Source organism: Gymnodraco acuticeps, unplaced genomic scaffold (genome assembly GCF_902827175.1).
Source record: "Gymnodraco acuticeps unplaced genomic scaffold, fGymAcu1.1, whole genome shotgun sequence".
Taxonomy (NCBI): Eukaryota; Metazoa; Chordata; class Actinopteri; order Perciformes; family Bathydraconidae; genus Gymnodraco; species Gymnodraco acuticeps.
The window spans coordinates 579,572-605,037 of record NW_022991761.1 but is presented as its reverse complement, the minus strand read 5'-3'; the positions used below and the strand labels follow the sequence as shown (position 1 = coordinate 605,037).

General features: G+C 43.1%; 1 protein-coding gene across 2 annotated transcripts in view; it reads left to right on the top strand.

Annotated features, from left to right (window-relative positions):
• Window positions 1-6,341: 6,341 nt before the first annotated feature.
• The window catches only part of LOC117534998 (DNA excision repair protein ERCC-6-like), a 33,656-nt gene continuing 14,531 nt past the window's right edge, over window positions 6,342-25,466 (top strand). The window contains exons 1-2 of one of the 2 annotated variants that reach the window (XM_034199307.1): window positions 6,342-6,581; window positions 18,408-18,452. In XM_034199307.1, coding sequence (XP_034055198.1) covers window positions 6,526-6,581; window positions 18,408-18,452 — 101 coding nt within the window. In that variant the 5' untranslated portion in view covers window positions 6,342-6,525. Of the gene's footprint in view, window positions 6,582-6,737; window positions 6,757-18,407; window positions 18,453-25,466 lie in introns of those variants that run through there. The other variant, XM_034199308.1, reaches the window with a different exon arrangement.

The following is a 25,466-nucleotide window of genomic DNA, read 5'->3' as shown; positions in this document are numbered from 1 at the left end:
ACTCTTTACCATGGCTCAGACTTTGTTACTTGCAGTTACAGTTTCTCATTTTAGATTGTGCAAATTTTGCATTTGTTTTTACATGTTCTTTGTTCATGCTCTTTATCATTTTTCTGAGTTGGAAAGTTAGATTGCATCATAGTTTACTTTATACATATTTGTATTCTTCAGTGGTGAAGTATATTGCAAAGCAGCTCAGCCATGTGAGAAGACTTTTGGCACTTTTTCGTTTTTCGTTTTCTGAGTTGGAAAGTTAGATTGCATTCAAAATGTACAGAAATACTTAATTTTGTTAAAGCTTTTTATAAAAAATGCTTCTGACCAGAGCTTTGTTTCCTTGTCATTAATGTTGAACACCACCAGAGGGGCTCTCACCTGAAAGGTCTCTGCTTCATGTGTCTTCAGCAGAAGATCTAGACTTTGATTGCTATATTTTCAGTTAATATTGACCTTACTGGGCTTTAGCCATATCCGCTGCCTATCATAAAAAATGTTAAGTACAGTGAACCTTTCTAAAATATACAGTAGTAAAGAGACAAACCCACCAGCATTATAGTAGCCAAATTCTTGTTTGTGGGCTGTATATATAAAATTGACTTGAAAAAGTTGCTGATTTTAGAGTACTGGCACCTTTTTCATTCCAATTCAAGCACTGGCCATGTCACAAATCCGTCGACTCACAGAATTATCTGAGAGTGGTACTGCGTTGATTTTGCTGGCAGCATTCTCACCTAGCATTTCCCGAACAATATCGATGGTAGCTGGTAGAATTAAATCCTCTCCTATTGTGTGCGGTTTCTTTGCATGGGCGATGTGGTATGATGCTAAAAATGATGCCTTCAAGGCCCGCTCAGGGACGCCGGCTTGCTGCTTAAAAGTAGCCGATTGCATCACTAGGTGCTCTTCTTTTCTTTTACAAAAGTCTATTGATTTATTAGCTTCAGCTGGGTGCTTTTGTTTGAGATGTCGATCAAGTTTAGATGGCTTTAGACCAGTGCTTCTCAAAGTGTGGTCCGCGGACCACTGGTGGTCCGTGAGCGCGCGCCCCCTAGTGGTCCGTGAGTATATTGGTAACATTTCACATTTGAAATTAATTAATCAATTTAAGTTTTCCGCACACTCGCGGGAATATCTCCGCAATGGAGCAAGGTTAAGTTTCACTTTCGATTGCATGATATAGCCCAGCACAACACCTTCATCACACATGTTGCCACTTGTTTGTACCATTTTCAAGCGATTTGTAATCTGTTCTAGAAAAACGATGTGTTTTTTTGATATTTGTGGAGTTAGGTGGTCCGCGAGTGTTTATTTATTGGTTAAGTGGTCCTTGGTATGAAAAAGTTTGAGAAACACTGCTTTAGACACTCGTTGGCGAGGATCTCGAGGCAGAGAACACATTTAGGTACATCACGGCCGTTCTTACTTGCCGCGGTAAAACCAAACTTTATGTATGATGGCTCATACCTCCGAGTTTTAGACGGCCAGGTATTCCGTGGCTGTGAATCTTTTGCAGCCGGGACATCTTCATTCTGATCGTCAGATGGTGTTTTTCTTTTAAGATATTTGTCCATTTGATCCTTTAGCAGGAGGTAGCTAGCTAGTGTTCACACAGCAACTCAGTTACACTCTCAGTAGCGACAGCTCGATTCTGATTGGCTTGAAGGGCGGTCGTGTTGTTTAATTTTTTTTTAATATATTAAACAATTGGGCATCAAAGGACACATAGATTGATAGATATGCAATTATTAATAACATCTAAAAAAACATATTATTTTTTTTTTTTACATTTTACCCCCTTTTTTCCCTTTCCCTCAACATTTTCGCGACCCCCCTGGCGCCCCCTGGCGCCCCCTGGCGGCCCCCTGGGGGGCCGCGGCCCCCACTTTGAAAAACCCTGAGCTAACCAGATGCTTACAACACGGTCCCTGCTGCTGGCACCGGTCCCTCTCTCTCTCCCTCTCACACACACACACACACACACACACACACACACACACACACACACACACACACACCCACACACACACACACACACACACACACACACACACACACAGAGCCGAGCTTGAATAACACAAGCACACTTTTATTTCCATGCAACTCTTTGATTGGTCTGGTGGCTTCTGATGCATTCACTGAACACGGGAAATTACAGTCCTGTCGTCCTCTCTAGTGTCATGATGAGGTTCACGTAAAGCACGGTTAATGTATTATATTATTGAGGTAGAATTGTCCGGGGCTACAGAAAAAACATTCGGGGCAGGCCAAAATATTATTTTACCAACAATGTGGAATTTATTGGCTACATATTACACAGATTATGCACAGCGGGAGCAGCAATAACCGTCAAATAATAATTCAGACAGGGGAGCTCCACACCCCCTGCCTGCCGCTAGGGGGTGCTGCAGCGCCCTCAGCACCCCCCTTCCCGCGCCCATGAGTTGGTATGTATATTTAATTAAAAAAATCTGCTGCTTATGTTATTTTTTTGTTATAGCATTTTATAAATGATAATATTGGTGTTAATGTTCACTTTATTTTAATTTAAGAGGTCATGTATATTTAAGTTATATTTATTTAGATTTTTGAATGTTCCATTCAAAAATGTTATTAAAAAGGCATGTACACCATAAAAGATGACTATTGAGATCTATTGTCAGGAATGTTAGTGTTATATAAAATAGTGAATTATACTGCAGTAGAATGTTGCACGTCTGCACAGTGTTATATTTTCACCGCTCAGTGTCAGTAAATATTGTGCAGTTTGTATTGGACTACAAGATAGATGCAAGCCTGTACAGGTAGAGTTATTTAAACCATAAATGAGTCGGTTGGGTTCCGGAGGTGTGGTTACAGCATTGTGCTTGGTTGGTGTGGCCTTGGCCTGGTGGTGGGGCCCAATGTGATATATTTTCGTGGGGCGGCGGCGCCCCTGCGCTCTATATCATGGGGAAAAGTGACAGTGACAAGTGTGGGAGCTGTGGAGTTAAAGAAAATGTAGAACATATTGTTACAGTACTCGGCCCCCTCCTCTTCATCATCTACATCCTCCCCGTCAGATTCTCCGCCAATACAACCTGGACTTTCACTGTTACGCCGACGACACCCAGATTTACCTCAGCACCAAATCCCCCAACAACCCCCCCCCCCCTCACCCACATCGAATCCTGTGTGACTGCAATCAATTCTTTGGATGCAACACAACTTCCTCAAACTCAACAGCAATAAAACTGAACTCCTCCTCATCGGCTCCAAATCCACCCTCAGCAAAAACCCCAGCCTGACAGTCACCATTGATGGCACCCCTGTTTCCCCCTCCACCCAGGCACGCAACCTTGGCGTTATATTTGACCCCACCCTCTCCCTCGAGCCCCACATCCGTCAAGTTGTAAAAACCTCATTTTTCCACCTCTGCAATATTGCCAAACTCCGTCCCTCTCTCACCCGCCCTGCAGCTGAGCGACTCATTCACGCCTTCATCTCCTCCCGCCTTGACTATTGCAACTCACTCCTCGACGGCATCAGCACTACATCCCTCAATAGACTCCAGCGTGTCCAGAACGCAGCCGCCAGACTCCTCACCCACACCAAATCATGGCATCACATCACCCCGGTCCTCAAAGAACTCCACTGGCTCCCCGTTTCACACCGCATCCACTACAAACTCCTGGTCCTCACTTTCAAAGCCCTCCACCATCTGCTCCCCCCCCTACCTCACTGACCTCCTCATCCTCTACCAACCACCCCGGTCCCTCAGATCCACCTCAGCCGGTTTGCTTTCCATCCCCAAGGCCAAAGCTTCGGGGACAGAACCTTCTCTGTGGCAGCCCCGAAGCTCTGGAACTCCCTCCCCAAATACCTCCGGCCCCTTTCACACCAACACGTTTTCAGCTCCGGCTCGGAGCTGGAGCTGAAAAGTACCGGTTTTTCCTGTTCACACCGCAGAGGCGCCGCCTCTTAGCTCCGGAATCCGGTTCACTTCCAGCTCCAAAAAATTGTCGGTCTAGTGCGGCTTTCACACCAGCGCTTTTCCCTTTCTAGCTCCGAGCGGGAGCTTTTCTGGTTCAGCTCCAGTTTCCCTTTTCTGCTCCCGCTCTGTTCACACCGCCCGGCCCAGAGCCCGACTGGGTGCTGCCCCTGCTGCGTCATGACGTCACCGTTTACATCGCTGATTTGCTCCCCAACGGCGTTACGGCGCTCACAACAACAACAACTGCGTCGGGTCGATGATCGTGTTGCTTTTAATCACACGAAGCCAGATTAAATTAAATAACGACTTCTCCAACCTTATGCTTTTCTCCAGAGTGCCGTGGTTCATTGTTTATTAATGTGTTTCTGCAGCATTTACCGACCGCTGCAGTGTTGGCTGCTCTTCCACGGGAGTTTATTCTCCCGTTAGCTCCCGGTTAGCTCACACTGCAGCGGCCGCTCTAAAGTATTCACTGTCCGACTCACACAAGCAGCTGATACATATCCCCAGTTCCCCTTAGCCTAAGTGAATGTGTGTCAGTCTGAATTGACGCTGTTTGGCATCACAACGCTGTTATGAAAGTTTCTCTGGTATAAAATGGGTGATGTTAGCATAGCAACCGAAGCTAAACTGACTACTTGCTATTGCTATCCTATTGTGGCATAAACCGTTTTCTACAGGCACATTTTACCGGCGTATTTTTATTATGATTCTACTTGTGATAGTCGGACACGACAACCTGTGCAGCCCATGTATTGATTCCATCCTATAGCTGCTATAATACAAAACAAAACGTCTGCCTCTCTCCACAATGATCAATAACAATGAACGGATGGTCAAAGTAAGGTACAAATAAACAGAATCACACGAAGCAGGGTTAGTGTTGCCTGACTTTATAAAGTGTGTTTATAAGCACTACTGCTTGTAGGCATGCATGACAGTCGACCCATGTTCAGGGGAGGTGGGTTTAGTTTCCTGCACGCCTCGACTTAAGAGAGACGTAAGTGACGCCGCCTCTTAGCTCCGAAGCTCTTGCCTCTAGACCGACAATTTTTTGGAGCTGGAAGTGAACCGGATTCCGGAGCGTCCACACAGCAGCGTGCGTTGACGCTTGGAGGTGGGCGTATCTGAAGCTTGGGGATTTTTTGCGAGCAACACGACCAACAACCAATCACATGAATCTCCCGCCCCCGACATACAAAGCAATAGCAATGTTAAAACGAAGTAAACTGGATATAAAATCCCCAAACAGGCGAAAACCTACCAGTTTCACCCACTGTCTCTGCCTCCTCCCTCCATGCCTCGCTCCTCCGGTTTGTATCCCGGTAGATGAACAGAGACTGATCATACAGCACCGGGTGATTCACTACCGCTACAATGAATTTCCCCTCAATTTTTTTGAATATGAGGAAATGACCTGCGTAGTCTCTCCCAGCATACACGCGGTTTGATTGGCTATGCGATTGTACTGGCAGATTTGAATAAACGGGATTTCATTGGCTGACGCCTCCGTCGAGGCGTCAAAAGTTGAACATTGCTCAACTTTTGACGCCAGCTACGCCAGCAACGCTGGCGTAGCTGGCGTTGCTGGCGTAGCTGGCGTCGCTTCCCAAAATGCATTTCGGCTAAAAGTGACGTCACCCCATTCAAAGTGAATGGGCAGAAGCGTTGGAAGCTTCAACGCACGCCGCTGTGTGGACGGGCCGTTCCAGAGCTAAGAGCCGGCGCCGCTGCGGTGTGAACAGGAAAAACTGGTGCTTTTCAGGCTCCAGCTCCGAGCCGGAGCTGAAAAAGCGCTGGTGTGAAGAGTCCCTGACCCTGTTCCAGTCCCGCCTCAAAACCCACCTCTGTATCAATAAGCCCCCCCCCTCTCAATCAACTTCCTCCTGACTGCTTTTCTGTTTTGTTTTGTTTCTTTTTGGCTTTGGCTTTGTTTTTGTTTTTTGTTTTGTTTGTCTACCCTCCCTCCCAAATGTAAAGCGTCTTTGGATTCAAGAAAAGCGCTATAGAAATAAAATATATTATTATTATTACATTGTGACATCTATAAAGCTGAAAGAGAAAAACTAAAGGATAAAGTTATGGAGGCAGAGAGGGAAGGGAATGTGGTTGGTATTCTGGGAACACAAGGAGAGGGAGTAAGAGCTACCAGAAAGGCACTGTTTACCTTTCTGAGTGAAACTGGGGTAGGACAAATAATTTAACATTAGGTTAGAACAGATCATAGATTGTTGTTTTGTTTATTTATTTTATGTTTTTTGTTTATTTATTTATTTTTGATTAGATCATAGATATATACGTCCATGAGTTAAGAGATGGAATGATATGATGATTCACACTCATGTACAGTAGGTGGCGGTATGCACCTTAAAGTTGTTTGCAATCTGCCAAAAACCGAGAGAAGAAGAAGAACTATTTGGCGGGGAGGTTAGCTGCGTTTCAAACACAACAACACACAACTCCTCTCAGCAGCAGCTGTCGGTGTGTCTGTGGGGTTCTTCTACCGAAAAATTCCAGAATTGTGTTTGTTAATCGTGGACAAGCTAACACACAGGATGGATAACTCTCAACACAACGGCGAAGTTGAGGAGATTTCCAAGAAACTAGAAAAGTGAGTAAAGCTAACGTTAACGTCGGTGTCCCGGATGGCATACTTACGTTAGCAGTGCTAACGCCACACAGGTTAACATTACTCAAAGTCTAGCCACTTTTATGCTAACGATGAGATTCCATTATTTTTTTCGTCAGAAAACACAGATAAAACACTAGGACAGCTTCAAAATAAGGTATGCTATGTGATATACACCGGTAAATGAACCGTAATTAATCACATGATATAGTCTTGAATACTAAAGTCCTACATTCAAAATGTCTTCATTAGGAGGGGGAGAAATACCTCGGTCAAAAACTGCTTTAACTCCACTTTTACTGTAACGATAGGTATACTGCATGACGATGATAATATGGAACGGAAGGTGTGTTTGAATTATTTTGATCGTCAGAAAACATCACAAAGACTAGAAAAACTACAAACTAACGTGTATAATGAGATATACGTTGGCAGAACTTGCTGCTGATATTTCAACCGCTTAAAGCTGATAATACTCATGTCACTACTCAGGGGTAGACATTAAGGGTAAAATTCCACCTGCCCCACCATTATAACCACTGGCCCGAAGCATTCGTCCAATCGACTAATAATGAAGAAAATGAACACATTTGTTGCAATAGTAATTTATGCACTAACTACATTACTACTTGTACTATAACATTTGAATCATCAGTTCGTCCTCATTTTCCTCAATTGTTCATATTTGGTTTATTAAAATAATGATATTGTGGTCATTGTTAAAAAATATCTGCTATTATTATAATAATAATAATAATTCATTTATTTGATATAGGTGCCTTTCAAGGCTCTCAAGGTTATGAGTATTATTATTTGTATAATGCGCTTTCTGCCTTCCTGTCATTAGGAGTTAGAAATGTAATGGCTATGTAATAGATTAGATTAGAACCTTCATTCTCCTAAACTGCTGGGACATTTCCCTATAGCCAATACCTTTATATTTTCTACTCTTCACTTACTTGTCAGCATAGGTGGGCATTGATGTACAGAGCCGACAGAAGACCTTGTTTATATTGGCATCATATTGAGAGGTGCAGCCAGTGACGCATCCTAAAACCAGGAAGCGTCACTTTTCGCCGAACTGCATTGCGGGAAGCGACCCGGAGCTTTGCTGGCGTGGTTCGCTGCAAAAGTTGACCAATGTTCAACTTTTGAAGCCTCGACAGAAGCGTCAGCCAATCGAATCATATGCCAGTACAAGCTCTAGCCAATCAAACCGCTGCTCGTGTGTCAGGGGCGGGAGAGTCATGTGATTGGTTGTTGGTCGAGTTTCAGACACGTCCGCCGGCAAGCTTCAACGCATGCCGCTGTGTGGACGGGCCGTAAGCTGCTGGTTCCCTCAACAAAAAAGTAATGGGATTTCTCCACAGGGTTTTGGAAAATAGCTAGAAATAAGGTCTGTGGAAATCTAACCTGTTTGATAAATGCACGTTTTATTCAGCCGGATAATATCCACATGTTTACTAGGGCTGTGCATCTTCACTGGTCTCTCGATTCGATTACGATTATCCTGTCAACGATTCGATTCAATTCGATATCCCGATGCATCACGATTCATACCAATGCGTTGCATCCTCAATTTTCTATATTACTGCACATGGCTTATTTTTCATCAATGCATACATGCAGTAAATACATATGAACTCTCTTTTTATTATTTAGAAAGTGCTTCAGAAATCAATAACATAAATGTCTTGACATTAATTTATAAACCAAAATAAATGAATTGTATAGGTCTAGCCTCCCTATATCTGTGTGTGAAGTTGTTCCATCCTCAGAAAAATTAATGCTTCTGCAGTCTAGCTGCAGCTTCTAGCAACGGTCTTCTGTTAAAGAAAGGACACTGAATGTCCTGAATGTGGCATCACACACAGGACTTGAGTCTGAACACAGCAGACAACAGGAGTATTTACAACAGCATATAACAACTAAAATACTGCATGTGGGTGCACACTTACATTCTCTGTCTTACTGTTGCATAAATCCCATGAATGTATGAGATTAAGTTAGCTTCATTATATCTCAGTGATTAAGTGAATAATAAAGTTTCTATCAGGTCACTGTCAGCCTGTCACTCATTATTTTCAGGGAGGGGGCGGGGTTTGGAGCAGCAGAGGAGACGGTGATCGCGGAAGCTTTTTTTCCTCCTGCCTTCACAAACTTTATACACGTATATATCGTCTGAAAATTGCTAGAGGGCATTCATACTCTGCAATCCAAGACTTAATTAAATCCACCAAAAACCTGACATGATTGTAACGCGATTATTTTTGAAAAACATAAATCCCTGTGTCTCTGAGCCGCAGCGACACGGAGTGATTCAGAGCGGGTCCTTCTGCTGTTGGTTCTGGACTGGTGGTGTTGTGTTGGTGGATAAAGCAGACTGCTCCGTGTTTGGTGTTGCTGTGCCGCTGTCTCGTCTGTTCCCTGATCTCTGCGTCACCGACCGATTTGATATTAAAGTGACAGGGAAAAAAACGTTATAGTAAAGCCGCGGCCGGAAAATCAGGAAGCAACGTTACTACGCTATAATCGATTATCTTCCGTCACTGCATCGATACCGAATCGTCCACGTCCGCATCGCAATGCATCGTAGAAACGATTATTTTCAACACCCCTAATGTCTACCCTACTTTTATAATTTTCGAATCATAAATCTAATCGATAGATTATAAAAGGGTTTTAGGATGCGTCACTGCAGCCAACTCCATCGATCAAGCTGGCTGAAACTTTCTCTCCCTCTTCTTCTCATACTCCCTGTCACTCTCCTTTAACTCCTCCGGTGACTTTCTTTTATTTGAAGATTGTTTTTTGCCCGGCGCTTGGCCGGTTACCGCTGGTATTAAAAACATTTTGGCGAATGGTTAGGTGGCGCGATAGTCTGTAGTGAAGGAGCGCGCTCCCGCTCACGGGAGCCTGCTCGCACTGCGCTCCGCAGCAAACCGCTGTTTGCGTTTCACCCAACAACGACAAGGGACTCACAAAACGCTATGTTGTAGCGTTAATAAACGAAACAATTTAACTAAATTGCTAGTCAAAATCCCAATACCACAGGACATTTTTTTTAAACAATATTTTTAGTGGCCCGAGCGGGCAAGTGGAAAGTACGTTATGCTGGCCCGGGGTGTCTAAATAGTGCTTCCGGGCCAGCGGGCCATTTATAATGTCGAGCCCTGAACTGTGAATAATGTATTCACTCAAATAAATACAAAATATAATAAAATAAACATTAAGGTGATGCATTTCGATGAACTGAAATAATCTGTATTTGAACTGTACTGTACTAGTATCTAAGCAGCCAGTTTGACATTAGGACTTGCTTGTCATTGTATTTTCATGTTTAAAAAAAAAAAAGTTTTAACAACATGTTTATTTATTGACTTTTCATTCCTTGGGGGGGGGGGGGGTGCAACAACAACAACAACATTAACATTTCTGTTGGTCGCTTGTTAGCAGACCCTTCACGCGATGGCAGAGCGAACAGGTACAGGCAGGGCCCATAATGATAGCCCTATAGTTTAAATCTACTACCCACACATGAACATATGGAAATGAGTTACTATTTTAAAAAATAAATGTATTTATAAATGTATTTAGGAACCTATCCATGTGATTTTTAGTGGGGGTCGACCTCAAATCTCTAGGGGGGTCCAGGGGCATGCCCCCCCGGTAAGATTTTATTTTGGAGTTAAATGCATCAATCTGGTGCATTTTGAGGGGAAAATAAAGAGACTAGATCTATGGAAACACCTATATTAAACAGAACTCTATACATTTCAATAATCATAAAATCATGGCCATAACCAATAACATACCATTTCCAATATGAAAAAAACACTGAAACTTGTTTATTAATTTATGTTTGGTTCATTTATAGTTGTGAGTGTGTCTGCTCCTGAATCAGCCTCTCCTGTCTCCCTCCTCTCCCCCCTGCTCCTCTTCGAGGCAGAAGCAAAGACTAGTTTTCTCTCAACAAGTTTTAAAAGTGTATCTTACCTTTTTTCACCTAGTTAACTTTTTATTTATTTATTCATGCATATTTGACTAATCACATTACATTTCATTTAGCTGACGCTTTTATCCAAAGCGACTTATAATGACCGATTACAGGTACATTCTCCCCGGAGTAACTAAGGGCTAAGTGCCTTACTCAAGGGCACACTAGTGGTGGTGTTCCTGGCGGGATTTGAACTCACAGCCTTCCGATCTTCAGCCCACCTCACTATCCATTAGACCAGGGGTTCTTAAAGTTTTGATGAGTGAGGGCCAATTTAGGTACCCAATATTGGATTGAGGGCCGCCCAAGAAAAAACGGAACACAAAATAATTCCAAAACAAATCCTTTCTTTATTGTACTAACCAATTACCGCAACTCGCGAGATGCCTAGTTGCCATGCAACCAGTAGTCTAGCAAACTTTCCACAAGCAGTCATTCATAATTTAGGAATGACAACCCAGGGGGCGCAGTTTTACCATTCTTAACCCTCTGGAGTCTAAGGGTATTTTCTCGATTTTTAGATGTTTTCTTAAATCACCTTTTAAATGTATTTCTTCTAACATGGCACCCCATGTGTTAAATATCAAAATGTTCAGGACAATCTCTGGTCTTGCTATATATGCATATTGCTCACCTTAGAGCACTGTTTGATGAGATAAGTCGCTCAAAAGCTTAAAATGTGAAATCCGATTTTTGGAAAATCTTCAAAACTCTTGTGAAAACACAAATTTACTCATGTGATCGAATTGTTTTGGTGTTTTAGATTTGGTTATCAAAGTCCTAGGATCACAAAAGCAGTGAAATATTTGAATTACATTGTATATAAATGTGTTATTCATGTCTAAAATGAAAAACGTTAAATTCAAATTTTGAGTAAAATAGGTGTTTATCACTCGACTTTCACCACTGCAGGGACTGAGATACATCAGGACTGAATAATGACTTCATATTACATACCAAGGTTCATGTGATGTGTACAAATACAAATTGAGCATTCAACCTTTTTTTTTCAACCAACAATTTATTATAAATATGTTTTTTTCAACCAACTATTTATATAAATATAAGAAACTGGAAAATCTCACTATTTACAATATTGAACATCAGAACTTTCAACCAACTATTCATTATAAATATTAAGACAGTGTCAAGGTCTTTGTTTGTCTTCCAAGACAGTGGGTCTGGCTGCTGTGAAGATGGGGGTGATGGTGCATGGGCTGCTGTGTAGGTGGGGTGTACAAGTGCTATACGAGACCTCCTTTCTGGCTGGGTTGAATGTGATGGCTGTGGTGGAACCTTTGTGCTGAGGTGTATCTTGACCTGGTGGCAGCTGCAGATGGAGGTGGAGGCAGCTTTAGTGATGCTGGTCTGCTGGTCCTTGGTGGTGATGGTTCTGGTGAAGGCCCTTGAGCCACAGTAGATCTTGACCTGGGGGCCGGCACAGATGGATGTTGTGGCTGCTGGATAAACGCCGCCTGTGTAGGACAAAAATTACAACTAATTTCATTGAAATAAAGTTCAAGTAAAATGTTGCTCAAGCACAAATAACAATGCACACATAAAAATAAAGTTTGGGAGGTTGCAGAAGGAGTCTCTCTCGATCTCTCTCTCTCTCACACACACACACACACACACACACACACACACACACAAGTATTTCCAGTTACTTTACATTCAGTATGAAACACATATACATAGGCTACATCTGATTACAAAGTATCATCTGTACAGGACGGTAAAATAATAACAGGCACACATATAAATAAATCTATGACAAAGTCTCATCTGTACAGAACAGTATGATAAAATAATCGATGGCAAAAACATGTCACTGTAAATGTCTCCGTTGTGGGACGAATAAATGATTAATTTAATCATCTACACATGTAATCTCACTTTTACACATCAAAATAACGTTAACACAGAGTAAACGTTTGCTAATGGAGTCTATTTTGTTCTAATAAAAAGTTCATGACTATCGATAAAAAATATATATCAATAAACCTATTGTTCATTTTCGCGGTATTCCCCACACATTGCCAGTACACTATTACTGTAATATTTACACTTACCCATGCCCAAATGGATCCTTGTTGTTGTCTTTGTATTCTTCTTCTTCTTCTTCTTCAGAAGAGTCGAAGAATTCAGGTTCTGAGGCTCTATCTTCACTGCTGCTAGCGAAAAAAATCTCTAGCGAAGTCGGCAACTGTAAAGTTTTTTTTAGCCATTTTCTCTGTCTCTCTCTCTCTCCTCACAGACGTAAACTGATGGGAGACACGTGGTTTATGTTTTTTTTACTTGGTGGGTAGGCCCTTAGTGATTTCTCGATGTCCATTGGTCATTTCAGACCATGATGGCTGCCGGCCGAGATTTCCTTGACGGACACACAAATCCACCAATCCCACACAGTGTAAAGTCAAGCTGCTTTGAGCGGCCATATTGGCTGCTGTGCCCTGGTTACAGTCTCACAGGAGATACCGCTGGAAAGCTACTCATTCTAATTCTTACTAGATACAACCATGGAGGATTCAAATATAACGCATGCATTTCAGCGTGTCACATTAACTATCGCGGGCCGCCAGAAACATTTCCGAGGGCCGCCATTGGCCCGCGGGCCACACTTTGAGAACCCCTGCATTAGACCAATCACTACCCTCTCAAATGGAAATATGTGTTTACATAAATGGTGACCACACCGTTTGAGACCCACTGAGAACTTAGACTAAGTTAACTATCTAAACACTCAGAGAGTCCTTTACCTCACCTGAGCTGAGGTTATCCTGAGCTTGAATGACACACAGAGACCAATCAAGGGCTTTGATTTATGATCTGTATGACAGTGGCCATGTCGGCAGGCCACATCATGTGGACAGCCAGTCACCCTGTGTGAGGCAGGCCACTTAACAGGCCAGAAGGAGGTGAGATCAGAGCAAGGGAGCGAGGGATCATTGTCCACAAGTTAATCGATCGCAGATGGCGTCGTGGTCACGGACGAATACAAAAATAAATAATGCGAAATATACTTGGGTGGCCGTTAATATACCTGGGCGGCCCGCCCAAGTATAGTCTATGTGTGGGAAACCCTGGGGTGTAACGGTTCACAGAAGTCACGGTTCGGTTCATACCTCGGTTTTGGGGGTCATTATGCCTAAATAAAGGTACTCAAGCTTTACTCTATTTTCAAGTTTTTCTTCAAAAAGATGAGTTTGTCTACGTTGTCAGTAGTGAGAGCAGATCTGTTGGCGGTAACTATGTCACCTGCCGTCGAGAAAACCCTCGCTGGGCTGACTCGGATGTGAGATTGAGCATGTTTGACGTGTTTCCACTAGCATACCGCACCGCTGTCGAACAACGCCGACACACCGTCCTCGTCCGATCCACAACTCGCACCCCATCATTGTTGTAGTCCACAGGGAACCCGAAATGTTCCCACACACCTGATTGTGTGTTGTGTGAACTCGCCATAGCTACTAACTTTTCTTCTTCATGTATTGCGTTCGTTTTGTTCTTGTTCTTCATTTGTTATTTACGGCGGCTGGCTTTTAGGCGCAATACCGCCCCCTGGATTATATATAGTATAATACTGCCCTGAGTGACAGACTTTTTTCCCACTCGTAAAAAAAGGCGTATTCGCTGTGTGACTGCATGTGCCGAACCGTGACGGGACGAATACGGATACCGTTACACCCCTAGTACGGGTACGTATACCGTTACACCCCTACCAGGTACCAAAGCAAATTCCTAGTATGTGAAAACGTACCTGGCAATAAACTTGATTCTGCAGTGCTCGCCATTAACGACTGCCCGATGGCCCGGGGCCATCTAGTATTTAGCTCGGGCAATGAAGCCTCACCTGCTGGTTGCCCGATCGGGCAATCTATTATGCCAGTATCATGCAGCTCGCGTATCCAGTAGGGGTGTAACGGTTCACAAACATTTCGGTTCGGTACGTACCTCGGTTTTTTGGTCACGGTTCGGTTCGGTACGTTTTCGGTACAGCAGAATTTTTTTTCACAAAACAAAACATATATATATATTTTTTTTTTATTATTATTAAACTGTGAATAATGTATTCACTCAAATAAATACAAAATATAATAAAATAAACATTAAGGTGCAGCATTTCGATGAACTGAAATAATCTGTATTTGAACTTTACTGTAGGCTACTAGTACTCACAAAACATAAACTATTAGTTTTGGGTTTTTAATTATTATTAAACTGTGAATATTCACTCAAATAAATACAAAATATAATAAAATAAACATTAAGGTGCAGCTTTTCGATAAACTGAAATAATCTGTATTTGAACTGTACTGTACTAGTTCCTAAGCAGCCAGCTTGACATTAGGACTTGCTTGTCATTGTATTTTCATGTTTTTTTAAAGAAAAATGAACTTGTCCACATTGCTTGCCGAAAGGGCAGATCTGCTGGCACTAACAATGTCTCCTGATGTGGAGAACACCCTCTCTCTAGGCAGGGCCGGACTGGGACAATAAGTCAGGCTGGGAATTATACACCCAGCCAGGCCACTACCAGTTTTCTTTTGTGCCATTTTCCTGGATTTATTTGTCAATATTTACAGCGTTGCTGCCCATAGTGATAGCCCTACACTTTAAATCTACTACCCCAGAATAAACATATGGACATGGGTTACTATTTCAATTTTTTTTGCAAATCTATTTAGGAACCTATCCATGTGAACATATTTTAAGTGGAGATGGACCTCAATTCCTCTAGGGGGGTCCGGGGGCATTCATTTATAGTTGTGAGTGTGTCTGTGCTCCTGAACCAGCCTCACTCATCTCCCCCCTCTCCCCCTGCTCCTCTTTGAGGCAGCAGCAAAGACTAGTTTTAGCTCTCAACAAGTTTTTAAAGTTTATCTTGCCTTTTTTCACCTAGTTAATTTTTTTTAATTATTATTCATGCATATTTTACTAATCACTCCCCTTTCAAATGGAAATATGTGTTTACATAAATGGTGACCAAACCGTTTGAGACCCACTGAGATAACTCAGACTAAGTTAACTATCTAAACACTCAAGAGTCCTTTACCTCACCTGAGCTGTAGTTATCAGTCTCTCAGTCTGACAGGAGAGGACTCTCCTCCACCTTGTTGACAGTCAGCTCATTATATCCATTAGCGCCGCTAGCTAGCACCAGATGCTAACAACAACAATACACGTAACCGGTGCGCGCGCTTTCTCTCTCGCACGCTCGCGCCCGCCACACATACACACCCTCCCGAGCTTGAATGAGAGACCAATCGAGGGCTTTAGTGTATGATCTGTATGAAAGTGGCCATGTCGGCAGGCCACATCATGTAGACAGCCAGTCACCTAGTTATTTAAAAAAAAATATTATTCATGCATATTTTACTAATTACTCCCCCTTCAAATGGAAATATGTGTTTACATAAATGGTGACCAAACCGTTTGAGACCCACAGAGATAACTCAGACTAAGTTAACTATCTAAACACTCAAGAGTCCTTTACCTCACCTGAGCTGTAGTTATCAGTCTCTCAGTCTGACAGGAGAGGACTCTCCTCCACCTTGTTGACAGTCAGCTCATTATATCCATTAGCGCCGCTAGCTAGCACCAGATGCTAACAACAACAAAACACGTAATCGGTGCGCGCGCTTTCTCTCTCGCACGCTCAGGCCCGCCACACATACACACCCTCCCGAGCTTGAATGAGAGACCAATCGAGGGCTTTAGTGTATGATCTGTATGAAAGTGGCCATGTCGGCAGGCCACATCATGTAGACAGCCAGTCACCCTCTGTGAGGCAGAGTCTGACCCACATTTGCGCAGCGTTGCGTTCACAATACATACATAAAATAAAAAAAATCCTCAGGCCAGCAGGCCACTTAACAGGCCAGGCCATCGGGAAACCTCCCGGTCCTCCCGATGGCCAGTCCGGGCCTGTCTCTAGGGACAGAGGTAGCAGATACAGCCAGGTAGCGCTTTGCTAACATGGCAACATAAGGATATTTGGTGTTTGTAATAGCTTTGGCTCGGTCTGAACTCTCTGCGAGTGGTGGAGGCTTAAATGCTAGTGGGAGTTGGGTTTGCACTTCAGTCTTTTTTCTTTTGGTACCGGTGATATTCACGTTCGGGTGATGCCTTTTCAAGAGTGTGCAAGTTTGATGTATTGCCAGCCGCGCAACCAATGTTAGTTGAACAATGCCGACAAACAGCTTTGGTTCGGTCCACCTGTCTTTGTCCTTCATCCTTGTACGTAACTGCGAAACCAAAATGTTCCCAAACCGGAGACTTCAATGATGCTGGAGGATTTTCGAGCTCAACTTTATCTGCGTTCGCCATTAATTTTCGACAGTTCCTCAAATTACTGACTACATTTGAACGCATCCCTCTGTCCAGCTCTCATAGTATGCCTCTCATCCAATGAAATGACTTGCTCGCTCTATGACGCGTTGAACCCAATGTGAGCAAATTACTCTGAATGCTGCGACGCAGCACCTGAGATTACTTCCAAAAAGTTGTTCACGTTCTCAATTTTTTACGTTTAACGTTATATTCGTTCGGTACACTTCGGTACACACCTGTACCGAACCGAAGGGCCCGTACCGAATAATTTCGGTACGGGTACGTGTACCGTTACACCCCTAGTATCCAGTAATGAGTGACCCGACAGTAAAACTAAACATATCTATAACTAGTTTAGGTAGTTTGAGAGGTAATTAAAATAGCTACGTGTGATATTCTAACCTGAAGTGTGTGTTTTGTCCGCTCACCGCTGCATGTGATCATGCAGAGCTGCGTGTCGACTCGTCAGCAGCAGCAGATCTCTCTCTCCCGTCAGATTAGACTTCACTCGCGTTTATGTCCATATCGATCAGATCTAGCTAGTTCTAGCTAATGATATGACTACCTGCTTATTAAAAGACACCTAAACAATAAGTGTCGCTATGCAACCGGGTGAGGCCACAAAGTATAGTGCAGCATTATGCATTTGTTTACATGCCCACCGGAACCCCGAGGCATTACCAACAGATCAACGCACAATCAACCCATGAGGACATCTCTTTCTCCACATTAAGTGTTAGACTTTAGAATTGACTATTCTTGTCTGTCACATACTCTTCTTGTCTGTCACATAAGTGGCGCAACTGAAGCGGTATTGCGCTAAAGAGAAATTATTTTTGACCGGACATTTTGACCGGAGAGATTTAGATTTGCTGGCTAACGGGAACTCTGACGTCGCCATTTTGTGTGCTTCGCGGATGCGCTCGGCCCCTCTCGACTGCTGCTCGGGTCTGCTCGGTCAGCTTCCGGATGAGGAGGCATTCGTTCGACCAACTTACAGTAGATAACATTACAAACATTTTTAACAGGGGCCATAATAGTGTAAATAATTTTTGTTTTGGCAGTTATAACTGAATGTAATGTTTTCTACTTTTTTACATCTGGGAAGGCATTTGCCTTCATCAAATGGAAAGTGTCTTGACCAACAAATTAAGTATTTCTTATAGCGCATGCAAGCGAGCAAACACACACAAGTACAAACAAACAAGTGAAATGAAGAATAAAATTGAAATTGTACAATATAATAATGTAATGTAATATTGTGGTGGTTCATCTTATAATTCAGTCTAGAGAATGCACCACGCAGCATCTAAGACCTGCAAAAATCAAAATATTCTAGGGGGATCTCTATTGGGATCAGGGCCATCTGTAAATTAGATTAGATGGCCCATAGGGCCATCTCCCAAAATCCTTAATGTCATGCACTGTTCTGATTCTGATATGTGACGGTGTTTCTAACCCTGTTCTTGTCTCAAAAGGTCCTTGTCCATGGATACAGAAGACAAGATGGAAACCTACCAAAGGTAACACTAAGTACAAAAATAATGCAGAACTTTATACATGCCACATTGTTAAAATATTTACCGTCCTAAGTTTATTTAAATTGTACATTTAATAGTTGCTCTAAAGCAGAGATCTTCAACAGGGGGTCCGCTACCCCCAGGGGGTCCGCGGAGGTACTGCAGGGGGGTCGCAAAATCTTTGGTTGATTAGACCATTTTTTATATTTCTTAAAAACATATATATATTTTTTCCACAAATTGAAATGTCTTTAAATGCACATTAACATGAATCCAACATATTGTAGCAAACGGAGAAATGGAGGCAGAAGACGTTATCTTTCAGTCCGCAATGCACGCATTCAGCTACTAGGGCTGTCCCGAATACCATTTTTCGGGCTCCGGATATTCGGTAGTAATCAGCAGCGAATATTCGAATATTCGGTGCGGAGAGATTTTTTGTTTTTTTTAATAAACATTTTTTTTTTTTTTTTAAATGTCATAACACGCTCCGAGACACCTGACAACACGCTGTTAAGCAGAAGCGCAGAAAGAGCATACTATTACGATTTATATTTATTTATTGTCTCAGTACTCGCATACATTAAAACTAAATGTGTCCTCTGCATTTAACCCAGCCGCAGCGCAGCGCCCGGGGACCAAATCTGGTTCCAAATTCCGTCTATAACGTTTTACAACCTGAAGATACAAAACACATATTTCTGTTATAACAACAATACTTTTAATAGCATAGCTGTAACAGTAGGCCTAACAGTATTGTTACCGATACAGTAAACAGTATTTAAATAAATGAAGAACGAAAAATAAATGAACGAACTGTATGCCAATAATTGCCTAAGCCCCAGATGTTCCCACATTGCTCCTATTATTTTCACTATTCGGATAAAATTGAAAAACTAATATAAAAAAACAATTCGGTTGCTTGCTTGCAACTATTTTCCAAGCAAAGTAAGTGCACGATGTTATCATGTGTAACGTTACTGTTTAAACAGCTAAGCTAGGCTAGTACTTACAGCATCCGGTGACTTTTCAGAGTTGTTGTGCCACCGTGGTAGGCCAGTTTCTTGTCGCATATTTGGCACACTGCCTTCTTCTTACCGTCGTCCAATTTAAAATGGTCCCACACAGCTTCGGCATTTTGTGTTCAGGTGTGTGAAACGAGGTGAAGCGTGCCGTTTGCGTTCGTGACTGTGAGTGAACGCGATGTCGGAGCACAGGCTGAGATTGTATATATTTCCGCATTTTAACAGTGCAATTCAAAAGTATAAATATAGTATAAAAATATGGCAATTCGCCTTTATTGATAGCATACATTTAGGAAATAAAATAAAATTCAAAACAAAACGAATATCCGAATAATGAAATTAAAACCCGAATAGTTAGCCAACGAACGAATATTCGAATAGTCGAATATTCGGGTACAGCCCTATCAGCTACACACAGTAGCTATCTCAAGCTAGGCGCCGGTTCACTCACAGCAGGAGACTACCCCGGACCTGTCCCACCAGGCCTCCTGTACGCAAAGGGGAGGACCCGCCCCTATCGCTGCTGTGCCAATGTCAGGTTCCCCGTGATTGGCTGAGAGCCTATTCAGTCCCCAGTTTACTAAGGACCCAGACACAAGGACGCACACTGCGATATTATTGAGAAGATCATACCTTTATATATATATTAGGGCTGTCAAACGATTACAATTTTTAATCAGATTAATCACAGCTTAAAAATTAATTAATCATGATTAATCACCATTCGAACTATGTCCAAAATATGCCATTTATTTATGTATATTGTTGTGGGAATGGAAAGATAAATGAAAGAAGGCGGATATATCCATTCAACATACAGTATCTATGTTTATTATAACATATTTCTGCGTGTCAAAATGAAAGACAGCCCACACACCTATCAATCATCAAACCGTGGGGTCTTAATCAAGCGGCAAACTGTGGGGTAGAGCCGGGAAGCCAATACGGAAGTGCCACACACTGCAGTTCATATTACATTACATTACATGTCACTTGTTTGACGCTTTTATCCAAAGCGACTTACATACTCAATACTGTGGGCAATCCCCACAGGAGCAATTTGGGGTGAAGTGTCTTGCCCAGGGACACAACGACATGCTGACTGCAGTGGGGTTTGAACCTGTGACCTCCTGATCCGAATACCAACTCACAACCCACTGCACCACAGGCCTCCCTTATATATTGGCCGATAGGCGATGGCTGCAGAAAGGAGCAATTTCCATAGACCCCCATGTTAAAATGCCCGATTTTACAGCAGAAAAAAACATGTTTCTACCCCTGGCTCCATACATTTTATTATCGATATAGTTAGATTCCACCTTCATGATTATGGATCTGTGAGTGAATTGTTTTCTAACGCGACCCTTTATATTTATATTAGGTCTTAAAGTTTGTGTATACATTAGGGCGTGGTCACTTTGATTGACAGATACGTGCCTCACTGTCAGCTAACAGTAACTTGTCCAATCTGCTAGGCTACAACCATAGAGGCTACAACGTTAGTTAGTTGTAGTTACTGTACTTGATCCTTTAGCTGTGATCGTGCCTGTTAGGGAATATTGTTACAAATACCAGATAATTAAAATGTCGTGCTGTGCGCTTGAATGTACTAACAGATCTTCCAAGAAGTCTACTTTCAGCTTTTTTCGGTGAGTAAAATGATAATATTATACATGTTAACCCCGTTAGCAGGTGTTTGTGTGCTTGTTAGCTTAGCCTGTTATGTAGCTTATTAGCCAGCTAAGGACGTAACCCTTTATACATATATACAGTTTAGTTTATGATTCAGCCTTGGGTAAGACTTTTATACTATATGGCTATGACGCCCATAATGCTAAACGGGAGCAAATGTTAAAAGGGGTGGGCCGCCGAAGCTAACGGGGCTGCAGGGTGCTAGCTCGCTAGCGCGTCCCGGCGGCCGTAGCTAGCACCCTGGGGCTCCGTTAGCTTCGGCCAGCGGCGGAGTCCGGCGTTATAACTGGAGATCAAGGAATGCATCGTAACGCGGACTTGGTTCGCCTGCAGCCCGCTGTAGTATTAGCTAATAAATGATGTTGAGCAAGGCTTATTAAGCTGAACACCGCCACAATTATTCTGCTATGTATCGGTACTTATTTTATTTTATTAACGTGTGAATGACAAGCATTAAGAATAATACCAAATAGCTAATTATCTTGCAGATTGTCTCGTTTGATTATGAATGTAACGTTTATATAGTGGAACTACACTGTTTTATCAAAACCAAAGTGCCACGCAGTGACTTGGTATGCATGTATTTCAGCAGGAAATGTGCAACCTAGATGACATTTACCAACACAGACTATATAGAAATATTTGTAAAAGTTGTTCATGCGTTACTAAGTGAATATGGCATTAACCCTCCTGTTGTCTTCGGGTCAAATCTGACCGATTTACTACTTTCATCAATCATGTTTTACATTCGATTGATACTGAGAGCATGTTAGCTTAGCTTCTTAGCCTGAGCTAGGACTCGAACGTCACGCTCGTTGGCAGCAGGTCCCGCCCTGTCCCGCCTCGGCTCCGCCTCAGCTCCGCCTCTTTGCCCTTATTTGGAGAAGGCGGGAGAAGGCGGGAGTTAGACTCTGACGACACCGTCGAGCCGTTAGTGGCCGACTCCGCCTACTAAGGGCTTCACGGCAACTCTGCAGAATCCTATGGGTGACGTCACGGACCCTACGTCCATTTATATATACAGTCTATGGTCTTAATTCATTACGTGTTGATTTCTATCAACAGGGGGGGGGTCGGGGGGCGCGGCGGCTAGTGGAGTACTTCGTGACCACAGTGTGAACGTTGTGATCAGCTGTTTTAGCGCAGTTCTCCAGTGAAGGGGGGAGTCTCCCTCCGCAGTCGGTTGGCGTAGTTTTGGCACAATTCCGTTGTACAGACCGACGTTAACAGCAGCCCTGTCTGTGCACACAGAGACCGACTCTGTCGTCCGGTGATCTAACCGCCTTCTGGAAAAGCTTCACAAGTACATCGGTACGCAAATGCGCTTTGTGACACAAGTGACGGTACGCATTTCAGATTACGCACATAACCTGCGTACCAGTTATGTGCACCCCTGTACTACAGCAAAAGTATTCTCCGTCGGGACTTCCTGCAACAACACCACGCCGTTATCAAAGATGTTCTATTGAGAAGACGATCACTATGTGACAAAAGTTTTCAAAACCGTGGCTACTGAAATCAATCTTACTAACTGCTGTCTGTGCAATTTACTCCGCGAGTTGGCAGACTATATTTTGCTTACTTTAACATCATTTTTCATGGTGGGGCTAAGCCATTTCTTGGTATGGGTGTAGCCCAGAGTCCTGCACGGGTCTGATTTTCAAGACCCGCTCCCGCCCCGCACCCGCGACGTGCAATACCGAACCCGCCCCGCTACCCGCACATATTGCCAATTAGTTCCGCAACCCGACCCGACCCGTCGGCACAAGATCCGCAACCCGACCCGAACCCGCATAGCCTATGAGCAGTGAAAACGTGCAATTATTAACACACGCAGTTGCATATTTGTCTCAAAAAGCGTGGGATGTTGGTTATTTTCTTCCATCTAGGATGACACAAAAAGCCTCCCAGACGTTGGATTTCGCTCCTGAGGAAGTGTTATTGAAAATGCTGTATTCTCCGCTAGAGAGCTTCACCTCAGCCATTTCGAATGTGGCGCGCACAGCAGCAGATTGATGCGCTGCAGAGGTTATGATTATGCGCGGTCCCACGGGGGAGAGGTCTGAAGATTTAAACATTAAACTAAATTACTATTATTTTAATATATTTATTATGCAATACCCGCGACCCGACCCGCATCATCTTTGTTTTACCCGGAACCGAACCCGGAAAAAAGTGTTTGAAAAAATACCACCCGCGAATCACCTTTTTTGCGGGTCACCCGTCGGGTACCCGCGGGTACCCGACCCGATGCAGGACTCTGGTGTAGCCTACCCCAGCCATACCCTGGCGCTGCCACTGGTGGCACGTATGGGGCGGGCCATTCTGCACATGCGTTAAATGCGTTCACAAGTACGTCGGTACGCAAATGCGCTTTGTGACACAAGTGACGGTACGCATTTCAGATTACGCACATAACCTGCGTACCAGTTATGTGCACCCCTGTACTACAGCAAAAGTATTCTCCGTCGGGACTTCCTGCAACAACACCACGCCGTTATCAAAGATGTTCTATTGAGAAGACGATCACTATGTGACAAAAGTTTTCAAAACCGTGGCTACTGAAATCAATCTTACTAACTGCTGTCTGTGCAATTTACTCCGCGAGTTGGCAGACTATATTTTGCTTACTTTAACATCATTTTTCATGGTGGGGCTAAGCCATTTCTTGGTATGGGTGTAGCCTACCCCAGCCATACCCTGGCGCTGCCACTGGTGGCACGTATGAGGCGGGCCATTCTGCACATGCGTTAAATGCGTTAAATATTTTAACGCAATTAATTCAAAAAATTAATTACCGCCGTTAACGCGATAATTTTAACAGCACTAATATATATATAAAAATGGGTCGTTTTGTAACTCGACCAAAAAAATCCACAAGCACAAGAGAGATACCATCCACCTCAGAAACCACCAGTGAATATGCAAGTGGCGAGGCGGAACCTGCTGCTGATGTAGCAGCTAATAAGGGTAAGCGCAAACGAGAGAAGACCCGAAAATATGCAGATAATTATCTGAAGTTTGGTTTTACCTTTTAAGGAGACAGATGGCATTGAATTTCCAATGTATGTAATTTGCTCTACTGTTCTTTCAAATGAATCTATGAAGCCATCAAAGCTGCAGCGTCACTTGGAGACAACACACAGCCACTTAAAAGACAAACCTGTTGAATACTTCCAAGCTAGCCTCAAATCCCTCCAAGGTCAACAGATATTGATCAGAAAATCAGCCAAAGTTGGTGAGCTAGCTTGCTCTTATCAAATTGCTCTTCGGATTGCCCAGAAGAAACAGCCATACACACTTGCAGAGGATTTAATATTGCCTTCAGCAACCGATATGTGTAAAACAATGTATGGGAATGATATTGACATTAACAAACTGAAAACTGTGAAGTAAAAACTTCTTTGCAGCAATGTTGAGCGCATCATCAAATGAGGGAAACTGGATTCGCCTGTCAATACACTGATATTTATTGAGAGCCTGAACGGCCGGAGAGTTCACAGCATATCACAGTTCTCATGTAAGATCCCAGCAAACTCTGCCCAAAAGCGCCAAGCACCCCTCTATACAAAGAGAAGAGGAGGGCCCTAAAACACGCGGGTTTTCCTTTAATGCATGCCAGATGTCGAGACAAAGACTCGTTGCATTGTAAACCCACATGAGCCAAGCTTCTCCCCCACAAGACATCAGATGACCTCTTGACCTGTGTCTTCCTGAGAAGCTATGGATCACATTACAGGCAGGAATACACTTCAACCATATGAACAGATTCCCGAGGACAAATCACTAAACTCTATATACTTTAACAAGACCAAAATATTCCTTTACAAAAACCATTCCAGTGTCGGACTCAACCATAGCTCGCCGTATAGACGAGATGGCATATGATGTGAGGGTGCAACTGATAGAGAAGCTGAGGTTGGCAGATGCATTTGCATTACAATTAGACGAGTCAACAGATGTGTCTAAGGACGCCAAGCTTCTGGCGTTTGTGCGCTTTGTTGATGATAAGGAAATGCAGGAGGAATTTTTGTTTTGTAAGTGCTTCTCTCAACGCACAACTTGTTCTGACATCTTCAAAGTGATTGATATTTATTTCAGAGAAAATGACATTCCGTGGACAAAATGTATTGCGCTGTGCACCAGAGATGGGGACTCGAGTTTGTGACTCGGACTCGAGTCGCACTTAAGTCGCACACACAGAGACTTCAGACTTGACTTGGACTCCTGCTCAAAAGACTTCGGACTCGACTTGGACTCGTGTTTTGGGACTCGTGAACAATCATTGTGTTTTCTATTT